The sequence below is a fragment of the Stegostoma tigrinum genome, chromosome 31 (genome assembly GCF_030684315.1).
Source record: "Stegostoma tigrinum isolate sSteTig4 chromosome 31, sSteTig4.hap1, whole genome shotgun sequence".
In the NCBI taxonomy this organism is placed as follows: Eukaryota; Metazoa; Chordata; class Chondrichthyes; order Orectolobiformes; family Stegostomatidae; genus Stegostoma; species Stegostoma tigrinum.
Window position 1 is genome coordinate 25,663,204 of NC_081384.1, and position 16,101 is coordinate 25,679,304.

The 16,101-nt window shown below is 52.6% G+C and overlaps 2 protein-coding genes across 14 annotated transcripts in view; both read right to left on the minus strand.

Annotated features, from left to right (window-relative positions):
- The window catches only part of atxn7l3a (ataxin 7 like 3a), a 30,644-nt gene extending 25,321 nt beyond the window's left edge, over window positions 1-5,323 (minus strand). Inside the window, exon 1 of the mRNA XM_048560414.2 lies at window positions 4,828-5,323. The gene's annotated coding sequence lies outside the window, so the exon portion shown is untranslated. The remainder of the gene's footprint in view (window positions 1-4,827) is intronic.
- A 6,873-nt stretch (window positions 5,324-12,196) lies between these two features.
- Window positions 12,197-16,101, minus strand: part of ubtf (upstream binding transcription factor) — a 75,301-nt gene continuing 71,396 nt past the window's right edge. For all 13 annotated transcript variants that reach the window (XM_048560382.2, XM_048560385.2, XM_048560383.2 and 10 more), the window contains one exon: window positions 12,197-14,622. In XM_048560382.2, coding sequence (XP_048416339.1) covers window positions 14,521-14,622 — 102 coding nt within the window. In that variant the 3' untranslated portion in view covers window positions 12,197-14,520. The remainder of the gene's footprint in view (window positions 14,623-16,101) is intronic.

Genomic DNA, 16,101 nt, shown 5'->3' on the forward strand with positions numbered 1-16,101 from the left:
TAAATAAAAACAACCTTCAGGATTGAACATTCTGTGGAAAAGAAAACAGTTATTTCCCTTACATTGTGAAGAAACAAAGTTTATCTGTCACTCATTTTAACATACCATTCACAAACCACTTCTTTAGAAAGCATCTGCTGTGTTTGCATTCTGTGTTTACATAGAGTTTTTTTTGGATCAAAACATTTCCCCCCTTGGTTTGGTGATCTTCTCCTTTAGGCTATGACTGCAGATCCAACTCTCAAGCTATTCTAACAGATGCCTCCCGGGCAATAAACACAGTGATGCTTTCTTCGACTGTATCCTCACTGCTCACATGCAGATTCATCGTCCAGACTAGACCTTTGGGATCCCTTGCATCTCAGTATATCCAAAATACTGACAAACCAACCATGGTTGGGGTGGGGGGGGGGGGGGGGGGGGGGAGGGAAGAGAAGAGAAGTTAATGCTGCACCAATCAGGGGAGAGGGGGGTGGGGGGGTTGGGGGTTAACGCTACAACACCCCCGAGGGGAGGGGGGGGGGACACTACACCAACCCCCGGGGGGAGGGTACACTACACCAACCCCGGGGGGGCGCGACACGACACCAAACCCCGGGGGGGGGCGACACGACACCAACCCCGGGGGGGGGGGGGGGGGGGGTGACACTACACCAACCCCGGGGGGGGGGGGGGGGGTGACACTACACCAACCCCGGGGGGGGGGGGGGGGGGGTGACACTACACCAACCCCGGGGGGGGGGGGGGGGGTGACACTACACCAACCCCGGGGGGGCGACGCGACACTACACCAACCCCGGGGGGGGGGCGACACTACACCAACCCCGGGGGGGGGGGGGGCGCGACACTACACCAACCCCGGGGGGGGGGGGGGGGGCGACACTACACCAACCCCGGGGGGGGGGGGGGGGGCGACACTACACCAACCCCGGGGGGGGGGGGGGGGGGGGGGGGCGACACTACACCAACCCGGGGGGGGGGGGGGGGGGGGGCGACACTACACCAACCCCGGGGGGGGGGGGGGGGGGGGCGACACTACACCAACCCCGGGGGGGGGGGGGGTGACACTACACCAACCCCGGGGGGGGGGGGGGTGACACTACACCACCCCGGGGGGGCGACGCGACACTACACCAACCCCGGGGGGGCGACGCGACACTACACCACCCCGGGGGGGGGGGGGGGGGCGACACTACACACCCCGGGGGGGGGGGGGGGGGCGACACTACACCAACCCCGGGGGGGGGGGGGGGGGCGACACTACACCAACCCCGGGGGGGGGGGGGGGGGCGACACTACACCAACCCCGGGGGGGGGGGGGGGGGGGGCGACACTACACCAACCCCGGGGGGGGGGGGGGGGGGCGCGACACTACGCCAACCCCGGGGGGGGGGGGGGCGACACTACACCAACCCCGGGGGGGGGGGGGGGGGCGACACTACACCAACCCGGGGGGGGGGGGGGGGGGGGGGGGGCGCGACACTACACCAACCCCGGGGGGGGGGGGGCGCGCGACAATGCACAACCCCGGGGGGGGGGGGGGGGACGACAATGCACAACCCCGGGGGGGGGGGCGACAATGCACAACCCCGGGGGGGGGGGGGGGGCGACAATGCACAACCCCGGGGGGGGGGGGGGGGGCGACAATGCACAACCCCGGGGGGGGCGACAATGCACAACCCCGGGGGGGGGGGGGGGCGACAATGCACAACCACTGGGGGGGGGGGCGACAATGCACAACCACTGGGGGGGGGGGGGGGCGACAATGCACAACCCCGGGGGGGGGCGCAAAATGCACAACCCCGGGGGGGGGGGGGCGACAATGCACAACCCCGGGGGGGGGGCGACAATGCACAACCCCGGGGGCGACAATGCACAACCCCGGGGGGGGGGGGGCGACAATGCACAACCCCGGGGGGGGGGGCGACAATGCACAACCCCGGGGGGGGGGGGGGGGCGACACTACACCAATCCCGGGGGGGGGGGGGGGCGACACTACACCAACCGGGGGGGGGGGGGGGGGGGGAGGGGCGACACTTCACCAACCCCGGGGGGGGAAGGGGGGGAGAGACACTTCACCAACCCCGGGGGGGAAGGGGGGGAGAGACACTTCACCAACCCGGGGGGGGGGGGGAGGGGGGGGAGAGACACTTCACCAACCCCGGGGGGGGGGGGAGGGGGGGAGAGACACTTCACCAACCCGGGGGGGGGGGGGAGGGGGGGAGAGACACTTCACCAACCCCGGGGGGGGGGGGAGGGGGGGAGAGACACTTCACCAACCCCGGGGGGGGGGGGAGGGGGGGAGAGACACTTCACCAACCCCGGGGGGGGGGGGAGGGGGGGAGAGACACTTCACCAACCCCGGGGGGGGGGGGAGGGGGGAGAGACACTTCACCAACCCCGGGGGGGGGGGGGGAGAGGGGGGAGAGACACTTCACCAACCCCGGGGGGGGGGGGAGGGGGGGAGAGACACTTCACCAACCCCGGGGGGGGGGGGAGGGGGGGAGAGACACTTCACCAACCCCGGGGGGGGGGGGAGGGGGGGAGAGACACTACACCAACCCCGGGGGGGGGGGGGGTGACACTACACCAACCCCGGGGGGGGGGGGGGTGACACTACACCAACCCCGGGGGGGGGGGTGACACTACACCAACCCCGGGGGGGGGGGGGGTGACACTACACCAACCCCGGGGGGGGGGGGGGTGACACTACACCAACCCCGGGGGGGGGGGGGGGAGGGGCGACACTACACCAACCAGGGGGGGGGGGGAGGGGCGACACTTCACCAACCGGGGGGGGGAGGGGGGGGAGAGGGGCGACACTACACCAACCCCGGGGGGGGGGGGGGAGGGGCGACACTACACCAACCAGGGGGGGGGGGGGGGGGAGGGGCGACACTTCACCAACCGGGGGGGGGAGGGGGGGGAGAGGGGCGACACTACACCAACCCCGGGGGGGGGAGGGGGGGAGAGACACTTCACCAACCCCGGGGGGGGGGAGGGGGGGAGAGACACTTCACCAACCCCGGGGGGGGGGAGGGGGGGAGAGACACTTCACCAACCCCGGGGGGGGGGGAGGGGGGGAGAGACACTTCACCAACCCCGGGGGGGGGGGGAGGGGGGGAGAGACACTTCACCAACCCCGGGGGGGGGGGAGGGGGGGAGAGACACTTCACCAACCCCGGGGGGGGGGGGAGGGGGGGAGAGACACTTCACCAACCCCGGGGGGGGGGGGGAGGGGGGGAGAGACACTTCACAACCGGGGGGGGGGGAGGGGCGACACTTCACCAACCGGGGGGGGGGAGGGGCGACACTACACCAACCGGGGGGGGGGGAGGGGCGACACTACACCAACCGGGGGGGGGGGGGGAGGGGCGACACTACACCAACCGGGGGGGGGGGGGAGGGGCGACACTACACCAACCGGGGGGGGGGGGGGGGCGACACTACACCAACCCCGGGGGGGGGAGAGACACTACACCAACCCCGGGGGGGGGAGAGACACTTCACCAACCCCCCGGGGGGGGGGAGAGACACTTCACCAACCCCGGGGGGGGGGGAGAGACACTTCACCAACCCCGGGGGGGGGGGAGAGACACTTCACCAACCCCGGGGGGGGGAGAGACACTTCACCAACCCCTGGGGGGGGGGGGGGGGCGGGGCGACACTTCACCAACCCCTGGGGGGGGGGCGCGACACTTCACCAACCCCTGGGGGGGGGGGCGACACTACACCAACCCCGGGGGGGGGGGGGGGAGTAAACACTACACCAACCCCGGGGGGGGGGGGAGTAAAACACTACACCAACCCCGGGGGGGGGAGAGACACTTCACCAACCCCGGGGGGGGAGAGACACTTCACCAACCCCTGGGGGGGGGGGGGGGGGGGGGCGGGGCGACACTTCACCAACCCTGGGGGGGGGGGGCGACACTTCACCAACCCCTGGGGGGGGGGGGCGACACTACACCAACCCCGGGGGGGGGGGGGGAGTAAACACTACACCAACCCCGGGGGGGGGGAGTAAACACTACACCAACCCCGGGGGGGGGGGGGGGGAGTAAACACTACACCAACCCCGGGGGGGGGGGGGGGGAGTAAACACTACACCAACCCCGGGGGGGGGGGGGGGGGGGGAGTAAACACTACACCAACCCCCGGGGGGGGGGGGGGAGTAAACACTACACCAACCCCCGGGGGGGGGGGGGGGAGTAAACACTACACCAACCCCCGGGGGGGGGGGGGGAGTAAACACTACACCAACCCCCGGGGGGGGGGGGGGGGGAGTAAACACTACACCAACCCGGGGGGGGGGGGGGGAGTAAACACTACACCAACCCCCGGGGGGGGGGGGGGAGTAAACACTACACCAACCCCCGGGGGGGGGGGGGGGAGTAAACACTACACCAACCCCGGGGGGGGGTGGTTTCCTCTCTGTATTCCCGGGTCCACCCCTTCCCTGGGGGGGGAGTAAACACTACACCAACCCCCGGGGGGGGGGGGGGGAGAGTAAACACTACACAACCCCGGGGGGGGGGGGGGGAGTAAACACTACACCAACCCCGGGGGGGGGGGGGGGAGTAAACACTACACCACCCCGGGGGGGGGGGGGGGAGTAAACACTACACCAACCCCGGGGGGGGGGAGTAAACACTACACCAACCCCGGGGGGGGGGGGGAGTAAACACTACACCAACCCCGGGGGGGGGGAGTAAACACTACACCAACCCCGGGGGGGGGGGGGGGAGTAAACACTACACCAACCCCGGGGGGGGGTGGTTTCCTCTCTGTATTCCCGGGTCCACCCCTTCCCTGGGGCCACGCTCTTACCTGCAGATGCCTATTTAGCGCAGCCGCTTCAGGAGTAATTAATCCCGGACGGTGCAGTTCCGCAGGCCGGCAGCGCCCCCGACCGCAAGGCCGTCCTGCATTTCGTTAAGTGCCCGGACTGAATGCTGCTTTCCGAATCAGCGCCGGGCGCGGCCCCTCCTCCTCCTCCTGCTGCTGCTGCTGAGTCGCAAGCTCCGGGCGCAGGCGCACTTCAAGCCCGAGCTGCCATTTTGCAGAACTACGGCGGTCCGCTCCCCCTCCCCCCCGTCAAAACGCCGAGCCGTCACAGTGCTGCTGGGGGCGTTGCGATGGCGGCTACCGCCGATTCCTCGCCCGCCCTCTGCTGTGGTCTCTCCTCTCCTCTCCTCTCCAGGGCTGGGACCAGCGGGCTCTCACCCTTTCCCCGCCCGGCGCCGCCTCCGGCCGCTTCTCGCTCCGGCCCCAGGCCGCGTGCAGCCAAACCTGAGAGCGGAAGCACGTCGCCCCACTCCTACCACCACAGGGCCGGGGATTGACAGCAGTGTTCACCAATTGCAGGCGGACTTCGCCGCCGCCGGGCCAATCGACGGGAGAGAGGGGCGGCGCTATTGGTTTCCCAGGGAGAACGGGGACGAGAGGCCGTCACAAGTTTGGTTGGACGAGTGTCGAGCGATTACTCAGCCATAGCCTGAGACAGGCTGCAGAGAGAGAGAGAGAGAGAGCCCCCTGTACCTCACTGCTCCCTGAGACAGGCTGCAGAGAGAAGACTCCCTTGTACCTCTCTGCTCCCTGAGACAGGCTGCAGAGAGAGAGGCCCCTGTACCTCACTGCTCCCTGAGACAGTCTGCAGAGAGGGAGCCCCCTGTACCTCACTGCTCCCCGTGACAGTCTGCAGAGAGGGAGCCCCCTGTACCTCACTGCTCCCCGTGACAGTCTGCAGAGAGGGAGCCCCCTGTACCTCAGTGCTCGCCGTGACAGTCTGCAGACAGCCCCCTGCACCTCACTGCTCCCTGAGACAAGCTGCAGAGAGAGAGAGGGAGAACCCCCTGTACCTCACTGCTCCCCGTGACAGTCTGCAGAGAGCCCCCTGCACCTCACTGCTCCCTGATACAGTCTGCAGAGAGGGAGCCCCCTGTACCTTAGCGCTCCCCGTGACAGTCTGCACAGAGCCCCCTGCACCTCACTGCTCCCTGAGACAAGCTGCAGAAAGAGAGGGAGAACTCCCTGTACCTCACTGCTCCCCGTGACAGTTTGCAGAGAGCCCCCTGCACCTCACTGCTCCCTGAGACAAGCTGCAGAGAGAGAGAACCCCTTGTACCTCACCGCTCCCCATGACAGTCTGCAGAGAGCCCCCTGCACCTCACTGCTCCCTGAGACAGTCTGCAGAGAGGGAGCCCCCTGTACCTCAGTGCTCCCCGTGACAGTCTGCAGAGAGCCCCCTGCACCTCACTGCTCCCTGAGACAAGCTGCAGAGAGAGAGAGAGTCCCCTGTACCTCAGTGCTCCCCGTGACAGTCTGCAGAGAGGGAGCCCCCTGTACCTCAGTGCTCCCCGTGACAGTCTGCAGAGAGCCCCCTGCACCTCACTGCTCCCTGAGACAGTCTGCAGAGAGGGAGCCCCCTGCACCTCACTGCTCCCCGTGACAGTCTGCAGAGAGCTCACTGCTCCCTGAGACAGTCTGCAGAGAGGGATCCCCCTGCACCTCACTGCTCCCCGTGACAGTCTGCAGAGAGCTCACTGCTCCCTGAGACAGTCGGCAGAGAGTGAGCCCCCTGTACCTCACTGCTCCCCGTGACAGTCTGCAGAGAGCCCCCTGCACGTCACTGCTCCCTGAGCCAGTCTGCAGAGAGGGAGCCCCCTGCACCTCACTGCTCCCTTAGACAAGCTGCAGAGAGAGAGCCCCTTGTACCTCACTGCTCCTTGTGACAGTCTGCAGAGAGCCCCCTGCACCTCACTGCTCCCTGAGACAAACTGCAGAGAGTCAGCCCCGTGTACCTCGCTGCTCCCCGTGACAGTCTGCAGAGAGTCAGCCCCGTGTACCTCGCTGCTCCCCGTGACAGTCTGCAGAGAGACAGTCCCCTGGCCCTCACTGCTCCTGGTCTAAGGGAGCAATGCTGCTTCGAGGGCAGGCTGCAGGGATACTCTTCTGTTCCTCACTAACTCCGAGAACGGTGTAGCGAGAGCCCTCAATGATCCGGGGCTACGGGAGCAGTGCTGCTTTCAGGGCAGGCTGTAAATCGCTAATAGGAACTGCAGATACTGGAGAATCCGAGATAACAAGGTGTGGAGCTGGATGAACACAGCAGGCCGAGCAGCATCTGCTCCTAAAGCTCCTAAGATGCTGCTTGGCCTGATCTATTGGAGACAGAGCCCTCACTGCCCCAGGGCTTGCTGCAGCGAGACTCTTAGGGTTTTGGGAGTAATGTCTCTTCAAGGGCAGACTGCAAAGAGACGCCCACAAACTCCGCACCCAGTTCCCTGGGATCCCACACAACCATCAGGAGAGTTCTTTACAAAAACAGGCTACACTTGCATCCAAACGCTGACCCACTAACATAAGCATCTCCTCCCAAATGGGCATGTCTGTCACTGGCTGCATTTCCCAGACGGGAACAGGAGCAATTGATACACTTCACTGCAATCGATGTAAGTTGAATCTGCAACGAGGAAGTGTCCCAATTCCAGCCCCCACCCGAGCGCTGCATCTTGCAGACATTTAAAATGCGCGTATTTGTCGCGATTGCACATATCCATGTGAAAGACGAAGAAAAAAACAAGTATTACATGCGCCGTGTAATACAGCACTGGTGACTTATCCCACGAATTCCGAAGGACGTGGCACGGCTAGTTTCGGTGTAAGAGATCCAACACAGCGTTCACATCGGAGCAAAGACATATTGCGCAACAGTACCCCGCAAAAGTAGGATTTCCTGCGTTCTCCTAACTCCAAAGCAGACAATCACAATTCCTGGTTTCATTTGCGTTTTGTTAGGACTATTCATACCTACATTCTTCCAAAAAGCAAAATACTCCAAGATAATAAAGTGTGAAGCTGGATGAACACAGCAGGCCAAGCAGCATCTCAGGAGCACAGATGCTGCTTGGTCTGCTGTGTTCATCCAGCTTCATACCTTATTATCTTGGATTCTCCAGCATCTGCAGTTCCCATTATCCCCAGTAAAATACTCCAGTCGTTTTTAGTACGTATTATGCAGTTCTTGTAAATGATTCTAACGAGTATCCACAATAACTTCGCTCTTTGATCCATTTTAAATTACTTGATTGATGCGGCTAATATGCAACCTTAGGAAGTGCCTGTACAAAGTATTTTATTCAAATACAATGAATATAATTTTGTGAAGAAATGTTCCAAACCCCAGGGAAACACTGGGTAGAGTAAAACTATGACTTTTTGCTGCATTTCTTACTGCCAGAAAGCACATCATTTGGCATAATCTATGAAGTTACCAATTCACTGGAACACTTATTGAGCAAAATAGTTGGAGAGAAGTCAAGACATCCGTGCATTGTTTTAAACACTGTCCCGAAAAAAATCATATAACACACTAGATCTTTGAAAGGAGCCAAGCCCGATATCACTCGTCATCTGCAAGGGACCCTTGTTGCAAGAAGCATAATGGGCCAAGGCCGATTTATGTTGAACTGGAGCCTGGATAACTTTTTTTTTTAGTTACTCCGCTAAAAGCTCAGAAAACCATCATCATATGAATAACCATGCTATACTCCAGTGTGGATGATCGAGCAAATAAGAAGCGAGTTTCTGATCACAAATACTGGGGTTTCATCGACATCTATGAATGGTGTCTGTTGATTTGCAGACTTGTACTTCGAGCTTGATACAAATCAATTAACTAAAACTTCTAGGGCCTTACTATGTAAACCACAAAGGTGCACACAGGTCACTTTGAGACTGGTGTCATACCTTGCCTTTATCTTCACTAACAGTTTAGAGTTTATAATCACTAAGGTGAAATTTACTTTTTAAGAGTACTAGTCAGTAATGAATGGGCTCAACTGGAAGCAGTTCCTGGTTGCAGATCTGTTATCCCTAGTAATAAAGAAGGCAAATCGAAGCTAATAAGTGACTGTGATGTGAAGATACTAAGCTCTTATTTGCTTGGTTTCAGATTACTCAAATGCGTGAATTTGGCTGGAAAAGCGAAATTTCTACACTACTGGAGAAGTGCTGCTTGATGGTCGTCTGGCATCCTAGACGCTGAAAACCTGTTATTCTCAGTTTCTTTCCTGGATGCGAGTAGTTTCAAGTCCTTTTACACTTCACATAACGGAACGCACCCCCTCATTCTGATGAGCTGTATGCAACCGATTTGCGATGTAATTTAAGAAGCGAAAGATGGTGGAGAACTGAAACAAAAACAATTCGCTTGCAAAACTGAGCTGGACCAGCAGCTCTATGGGGAGAAGGCAGAGTTAACATGTCGAGTAACTCATTAGAACCACTCCCACCCCTTAAATTAACTGTCTTTCCAATAATAAACGGAATAGGAACAATAACTGGAGGCACTTTGGGCTGCTGCTTTTTAGCGTTTTATAAAAAGTTGTCATTTAACTGGCTTACGGATTTTGGAGTTTGTCAACTGATTTAATGTAAGATTATATTTGTTTGACGTACTGTAGTGGCCCACTTAGCAAACTGCAGAGAAAAATCGAAATCTTTCCTGGAGTGTAAATTGAGAGGGTACGGACAAGATCAACAAGGATGGTCAGGGGCTTAGAGGGTTTCAGTTAAAGGAACGGCTGAAGAGACTAGGGCCATGTCCCAGCTGGTGTAGCAGGGCTTGAGGAGTAACTTTGTAGGGGTTCGTAAAAGCATGAGGGGTATGGATAGATCGAATAACTTGAGTCTTTTTCCCTCGGCTAAGGGAGTCCAAAAACCAGAGGCGATTTAAGGTGAGAGGGAAAAGTTTAAAAAAAAGGATGTTGGGGGTAATTTTTTTTTCCTCACACAGAAGGTGGTACATGTACGGAAACAGCTGCCAAGGGGGAAGTGGAGGCTGATAGATACATTTAAACGGCAGCTGGATAGGTAAGTAGGGAAGGTTTAGAGGGATACAGACCAAATGCTAGGAAATAGGACTACTTCAGTACAGATGAGGTAGACTAAAAGGGTCTGTTTCTGTATGTCTGACTCTTAGGTGCATACACGTATAGTAACAGCTCTCACTTCTACTTCACCATTCCATGAAATAGATGTTCTCCCTATCTTCATACTTAAATAACCTATAGCCCCCAAACATCCAATTTCAATAATCTTACCTAAGAAAAATCCAAAAGGTAATTGTTACAACATCCTCAACTTTTAAAGGGAAACAAAATTCAATATTTCTACTAGTCCAGTGTATAAGTGCTAGGTGATCTCCCTCTGGATTCCAAGACTTTAATACCATCTTATTTTTGGACAGAGGTTTTCTTGCTCCATCAAATCCTTTTACATTTCAGATAACGGAGCCCACTCCCTCAATGTTCCTTTACAAATCTGATCTACAATTTAATATATAAGCAGAGACTGGCAGGTGCTGCAGAACACAAACAAAAACAAACTGATGAAACTGAGGGCTGGCAACTCTCAGAGGAGAAAGCAGAGTTAACTTATCGAGGAACTCGTCCGATCTCATTTTAAACTTCAGTCCTTCTAATTACAGCAAAAAGGCAATAACCTTTTCAGAATTTCAGCCCATTTCATGGAATATCACAAATGTGATCTAAGCACTAGTTCTCAGTGAAATGAAAGCTCAACTCTTTGCTGCTTTCACCAGTCTGCAGTGTTTGATGGTGACTTTGTCGCTTGGATACATAAAATTAGAATTAGAGCCAAGACCACATATTTCCACTCAGTTGTAATAGGGTGGGTTCAAAACCCACCCTAAAAGCTGTCACGAGCAAAGACGATACCCTAGAATACAAATGAGCTGCTTATAATAACAGGAGACCAAGGAAAGCCAGATTCCTATTCATAGACTCACATCCCACCCTAAAAGACAATCAAAATCTGTGAACTTCTTTAAACGGTAGTCATGTCAGGGATAAGATGCTTTACATCTAAATTATACTTCACTACTTTTGATCAAAGTCAAACTGATTGTTTTGTGTGCACAAATATGGAATAGACAGAGGAGTGCCTGCCTTTGATCTTCCAAAGTGTTGAAAAGTTAAGATCGCTCACCCATCAATAAGAATCTAAAATCAAAACTCAACAAAGTTTCTTTTTAATTGACACTATAATTATATCCTCAAGAGTGCTTACTCCTGCTTCAAATTAGGGGAAAAAATTCTCAATTGTTTCAAATCTATCAGTAGAACACATGGAATGATGAAATACTCATGATGCTGAATTGTTTTCATTCTCTTCCTTCTGTTTCTCATCTTTAATGATAATTATTAATTAAGCATGCTTTGAACCCCAATCACTAATCAATCTTCAGCTCTCCAGTGCAGCTGCCATTGATGTGGGTTTCTTTCCAGATGGAGAATGATTCAACGTATTTGGATCCTTGATTTTTTTTGTTTTGCTGTCTGAATTATCCAAAGATAGATTCCCTTCTTCCTCGCAGTAGGTTGTAAAGGGGTTATCTTACCGTAGTTCAACAGCAACAGCTCAATGGATAGCACTGTAATATATAATGAACTACCAGCTGTCAGCTTTGGCACTAGGTAGCACTCGTCTGAGGTAGGTGGTGTTCACAATTGAAGTTCTACTTGAGATAGAGTACGTAATCTGTACTGACAACTATTTTTCAAATGAGCTGTTGAAGGCATCTGCTGACTTCTTAGGTGGACGTTGCACTACTCGAAGAGTTGTTTCATAACCAATATTACTTCCCCAACATGTTTCAAACTACTCATCTGATCATTTATTGCACTTTAGCAGAAATTGCTATATATCAAATGGCATTATCCTTTCCTTACATTTGAAGTGTAACTGCAGTGCCAATGTAATTTGTAAATTGTTTTGAGATGTTGCCATTGAAAAAAAGGTGCCCACATATGCAACTTTGTTCTTTGATGAACAATAGTCATCTTTTGAGATTGTGTTCTTACACTCTGAAAGTGTTGCATGGTATTGCAATACTGTCTTGGAAAATACCCTGTAACATGTACAATTGAAGTAAACACCACCTTCACAAGACACCCAATCCTTCAGTTCTCCCTTAAAAATTTTCAGCAAGAGAAATTGTACAGTATATTTTAGGAATTTGAACTTCAGTCTCCATTTAGTGTAAACGCAATAAGGAAAATGGTGGCAGTTAGAACTGAAGCATATTTGCATTTCACTGCTACACTTCATTACAATGGCCAAAATCCGATGTAATTATCCTATGTGTTAAATAATTGTATTCATAAAGCAACCGGTGTTTTCATATTTTTAATGGTTGCTTATAACCACTTGAACAAAAGGAATGCTTTCCCTATAAAATGTTTCAGAAGTTCCAACATCAAATTACAAGAATCAGCAAATACAAATCAGTGAGGCATTCTCTCTACAAAACAATCTTTAAATATTAGAAAAATTCCCAAAAGATCACAGAAGCTAAAAGTAACATGGTACGTATGGGTTACTAGCACAATTTCACATTGAGTGCAAAAATGCACTCATTTCACCTCTTACAGTACACACGCCCAGTGCTCCTGACCTTACTGTAAGAATCAAAATAAAATGGAAAGTAAAGCTGCAAAATACAAACAACATTATATACAGATACCATACATCCTCATTCAAACCCAACAAGTACAACAAAGTGCCTCTTTCAGTACCCTTTAAAAAGACATCCACCCCACTCTGAAACTGGGCACAAGCTGACAAGGTATTCAAATCATGATCCGGAGTTTAAGCAAAGCTGCAGTCAGTAAAAGGCTCAGTCACTTCAGGTTCTCCCCTCCTTTCCCTCTCCTTTTATGATGATGTCTCACAAGTTGACAACTTTGAGAAAATAACAGAGGGCATGGTTTAGCTGTTGAGACTTCAAATTCTGATTCTGCCTCTTTCTTAAATGAGCTAGAACTTGGAAACTTATTCACATCACTTCCCATGCTGGGAAGAGAGATTCTTTTTCAATCCCTGAATCTGTAATTATTCCTTAATTCTGGTGTGCAAAGAAATGACAAACACAACATAGTCTCATTATGAGTTATGCAAAAGAAAGTGCTGAGCTTGTCTGCAAGAGAGATGTCAGTACTATAGTGTTCCAAACTCAAGGGAGCAATGTACAGGACCTGACTCCAGCAGCTCTGTGCAGTCTCTTGTGAAAAAGGACTCCGGCAGTACAATCTTTCGACTCTACAATTCAAAGGAGGATGAAACTGTTCATTAAAACTTCTCACAATATACTTTGCATTTGGTTTGATGACCAGAGAGCTAGTGTACATTCCATTCAGAAGTGACAAAACAGAATTTGAAAAATACAAAAATGCCATTTGCAGTTTCTGCTGCAAGCTTTAAACTGCATCTAGAACATCAAGATCAACTCCCACCAATATTATGACTCTTCAAAAATCAGACTGACAGACTAAAATGATACAAAATACTTGGGCTTCTCTGCAGTAATGCAGTCACATCCTCCATAAGGAAACACGTTAAGGAAAGACTACACATGCAGAAAAACAAAGTTTTAAGTAACCAGAAAGATGTGGTTTGTAAGGACAACAGATTCCTTTGCAATTTTGAAGGGCATGGGGCAACACAGGAGCTTATTCCTATCCTCAGCTGTTAAAATAAATGAGCACTTGCTTTGGTGCAGGCCACTCAATGACTTTGTTCATATTACAAAGGAGAGATGTAAGTCACTAAATAGTGAATCTGAAATCTCCCTCGAAAAACATCCATCGTATTTACAAACTGCAACATCACAAAATACTCTTCACTGAATTAGACCAGCCTGTGCTTATACACAGGGTCTGATCCTGGCCATTTCCACTGACAGGCCCACACTTTGCCCTTGAAAAGCACCTCCCCCTCCCCCCTTCCCAAAGTAAAAGACCAGGGCACCCCACGTATGGAAATACTAAAGAACTGAAGGCTTCGATACTTGCTATCTAACCACGCCGACATTTTGGTTCTGCTTTAACGCGAAACAAACTCAACAGTGGACCAGAACTGGTAGCAGGTAAACGAGGCAGGATCCAACTTCAGTGACCACATTTTTGTTAAAAAATATTAAAAATCCAAAAGCATTGCAATGCAAGTATGAATGACCTGATAAACCCAAACACCAACTTTAAATGCAGTAAGTGAATTCACACTCAAAACACACAAATGCCTTGAGATCTTGTGTGCCTGTATTTCTGATTACATAAGATGTACTCCAAACCACACCAGGGAACTGTTATGCCATGTTTTTAAGAAGTTGAGCCCTGAATGTCACTCAGCAGTACATCGACGGAGAGTAATTTTAGAATGATTGTAACAGGGATTGTTCTAGTGGAAAAGGAAAACTGACTACAAATTCTCCATTTGGTCCATTCTTACTTGCATCACTAGTGGTTTTCAATGAGTTGAAAGCAACTCAGGAAAGCCCAGTCAATATGCCCATGGAACTGACTGGACAACGATGGCTGGATCACATCAGATTTTAGAATGTCTGCTTCTGTCAATTGTCTCAAACAGTCCTGGTAGCAGGCATGAGGGCTCTTTAGGCTGATAGTTTTAGTACTGCCTGGAAGATCAAAGCAGAGCACTTCAGTCAGAGTCTGAGTCAGAGGACTCTTCTGATGAAGAACTGCTGCTGCTGTCAGACTGATTTTCTTCATCATCTTCACCCTCGTCGTCATCATCAGCATTCTAGAAAGAAAAACCACAGCAAATTTCGGTAAGAAAGGGTGACTAGCACTACACGTTTTTACCATTAAAAACGAACACTAAGGGGAAACCTGCAGGATTATGGGCTTCAACTGAAAAATAAAAAGTTGCAGCAATTTATAAGCCAAGTCTAGCTGAAACAAAGCTCATTTAGATGCAGAATCATTGACAGATTGAGGCAGAGATCATTATGGAAAATAAAATGACAATTATACCTGCCAGATCAAGGTTTTTCTGCCAGTTGACGTGAGATTGAGAAGTTAACTGCGTAAATACAAGCACTTAATTCATGTATACATTTACTGAGGTTCACATGTTTCTGCTGTGGGCCTTAAGTACCAGGATTCTTGACCTGCAGATCTTTATGCATGTGCAGCAAGGCAACTTGAGACAGTGGAATCGGAGAGAAGAATTTGCTCCATTTTCTTTCTTTCTACGCTGTTGTTCTGCCTTATCATTTAAGTATTTGGACTCAAAGCATGATGCAACTTGACAGACAATTTGTCACCATTTTAAATAATTGACAGCAAGCTCCTCCCACTCATTAGGGTTAATGCTGCAGTGCTTCAAGGAGTGCTTCAGAGAGCATGTATTTATAGCATTTACCTTGTCCTCAACTGGAACAATGGTCATTTGAGAGTTGAGCAAATAGGAGCCTGCTGGGAAAATGCTTTTCAGTCCAACATGGTTGATTTTGCTGGAGATTTGCCCGAAAGTTTGTGGAGCTGACTTCAAGAAGGACACTCGCGTTTGTTTGATAGTAATCTCATTGAATCTGAAGATTGTGATGCAAGCATTGCAGGTTGAATCTCTCTCATGCTCTTCCGTTTCAGCGGACATTGCAGGTTAAGCAGCAATACAGGAATATGTTGATGATACCAAAAACACAAACTAACAGCAAGAACTACAGATGCTGGAAGTCAGAGTTCATACAGCATGGAGTTGAAGGAACACAGGTCAGGCAGTATGAGAGGAGGAGGAAAGTCGATGTTTCGGGTCAGCACTTTTCACTAGTCCTGATGAAGGGTGTTGACTTGAATCGCTGACTTTCCTGCTCCTCTGAGACTGTCTGACCCACTATGTTCCTCCAGCTCCACACTATCGAAATGCTGGACATCACAGCAGGTCAGGCAGCATCCTTGGAGAGACAGTAAACTAACATTCTGGGTCTAGAGGATTCTTCAGTGATGATAAATGTGGTGATAATAATGCCAACTGCTCTAAACAGAGAATGTTCACAATTGAAAAACATCTTTCATTTGTTGAATCATAAGAACACAGAAATATTCAAGCCTTTTCTTCAAGATACACAGGAGGCAGATTTACCCGGTTTGGATTGATGCAGTTTTGATTTGGTAGCATTTACGGACTGAGCGAGTTTTTTGTATGCAGAATTGACAAGATTGAAAGAGGCTTGCTAATCTGGTGCACAATGAGCAACAGCACAGCAGCAATCTGCAT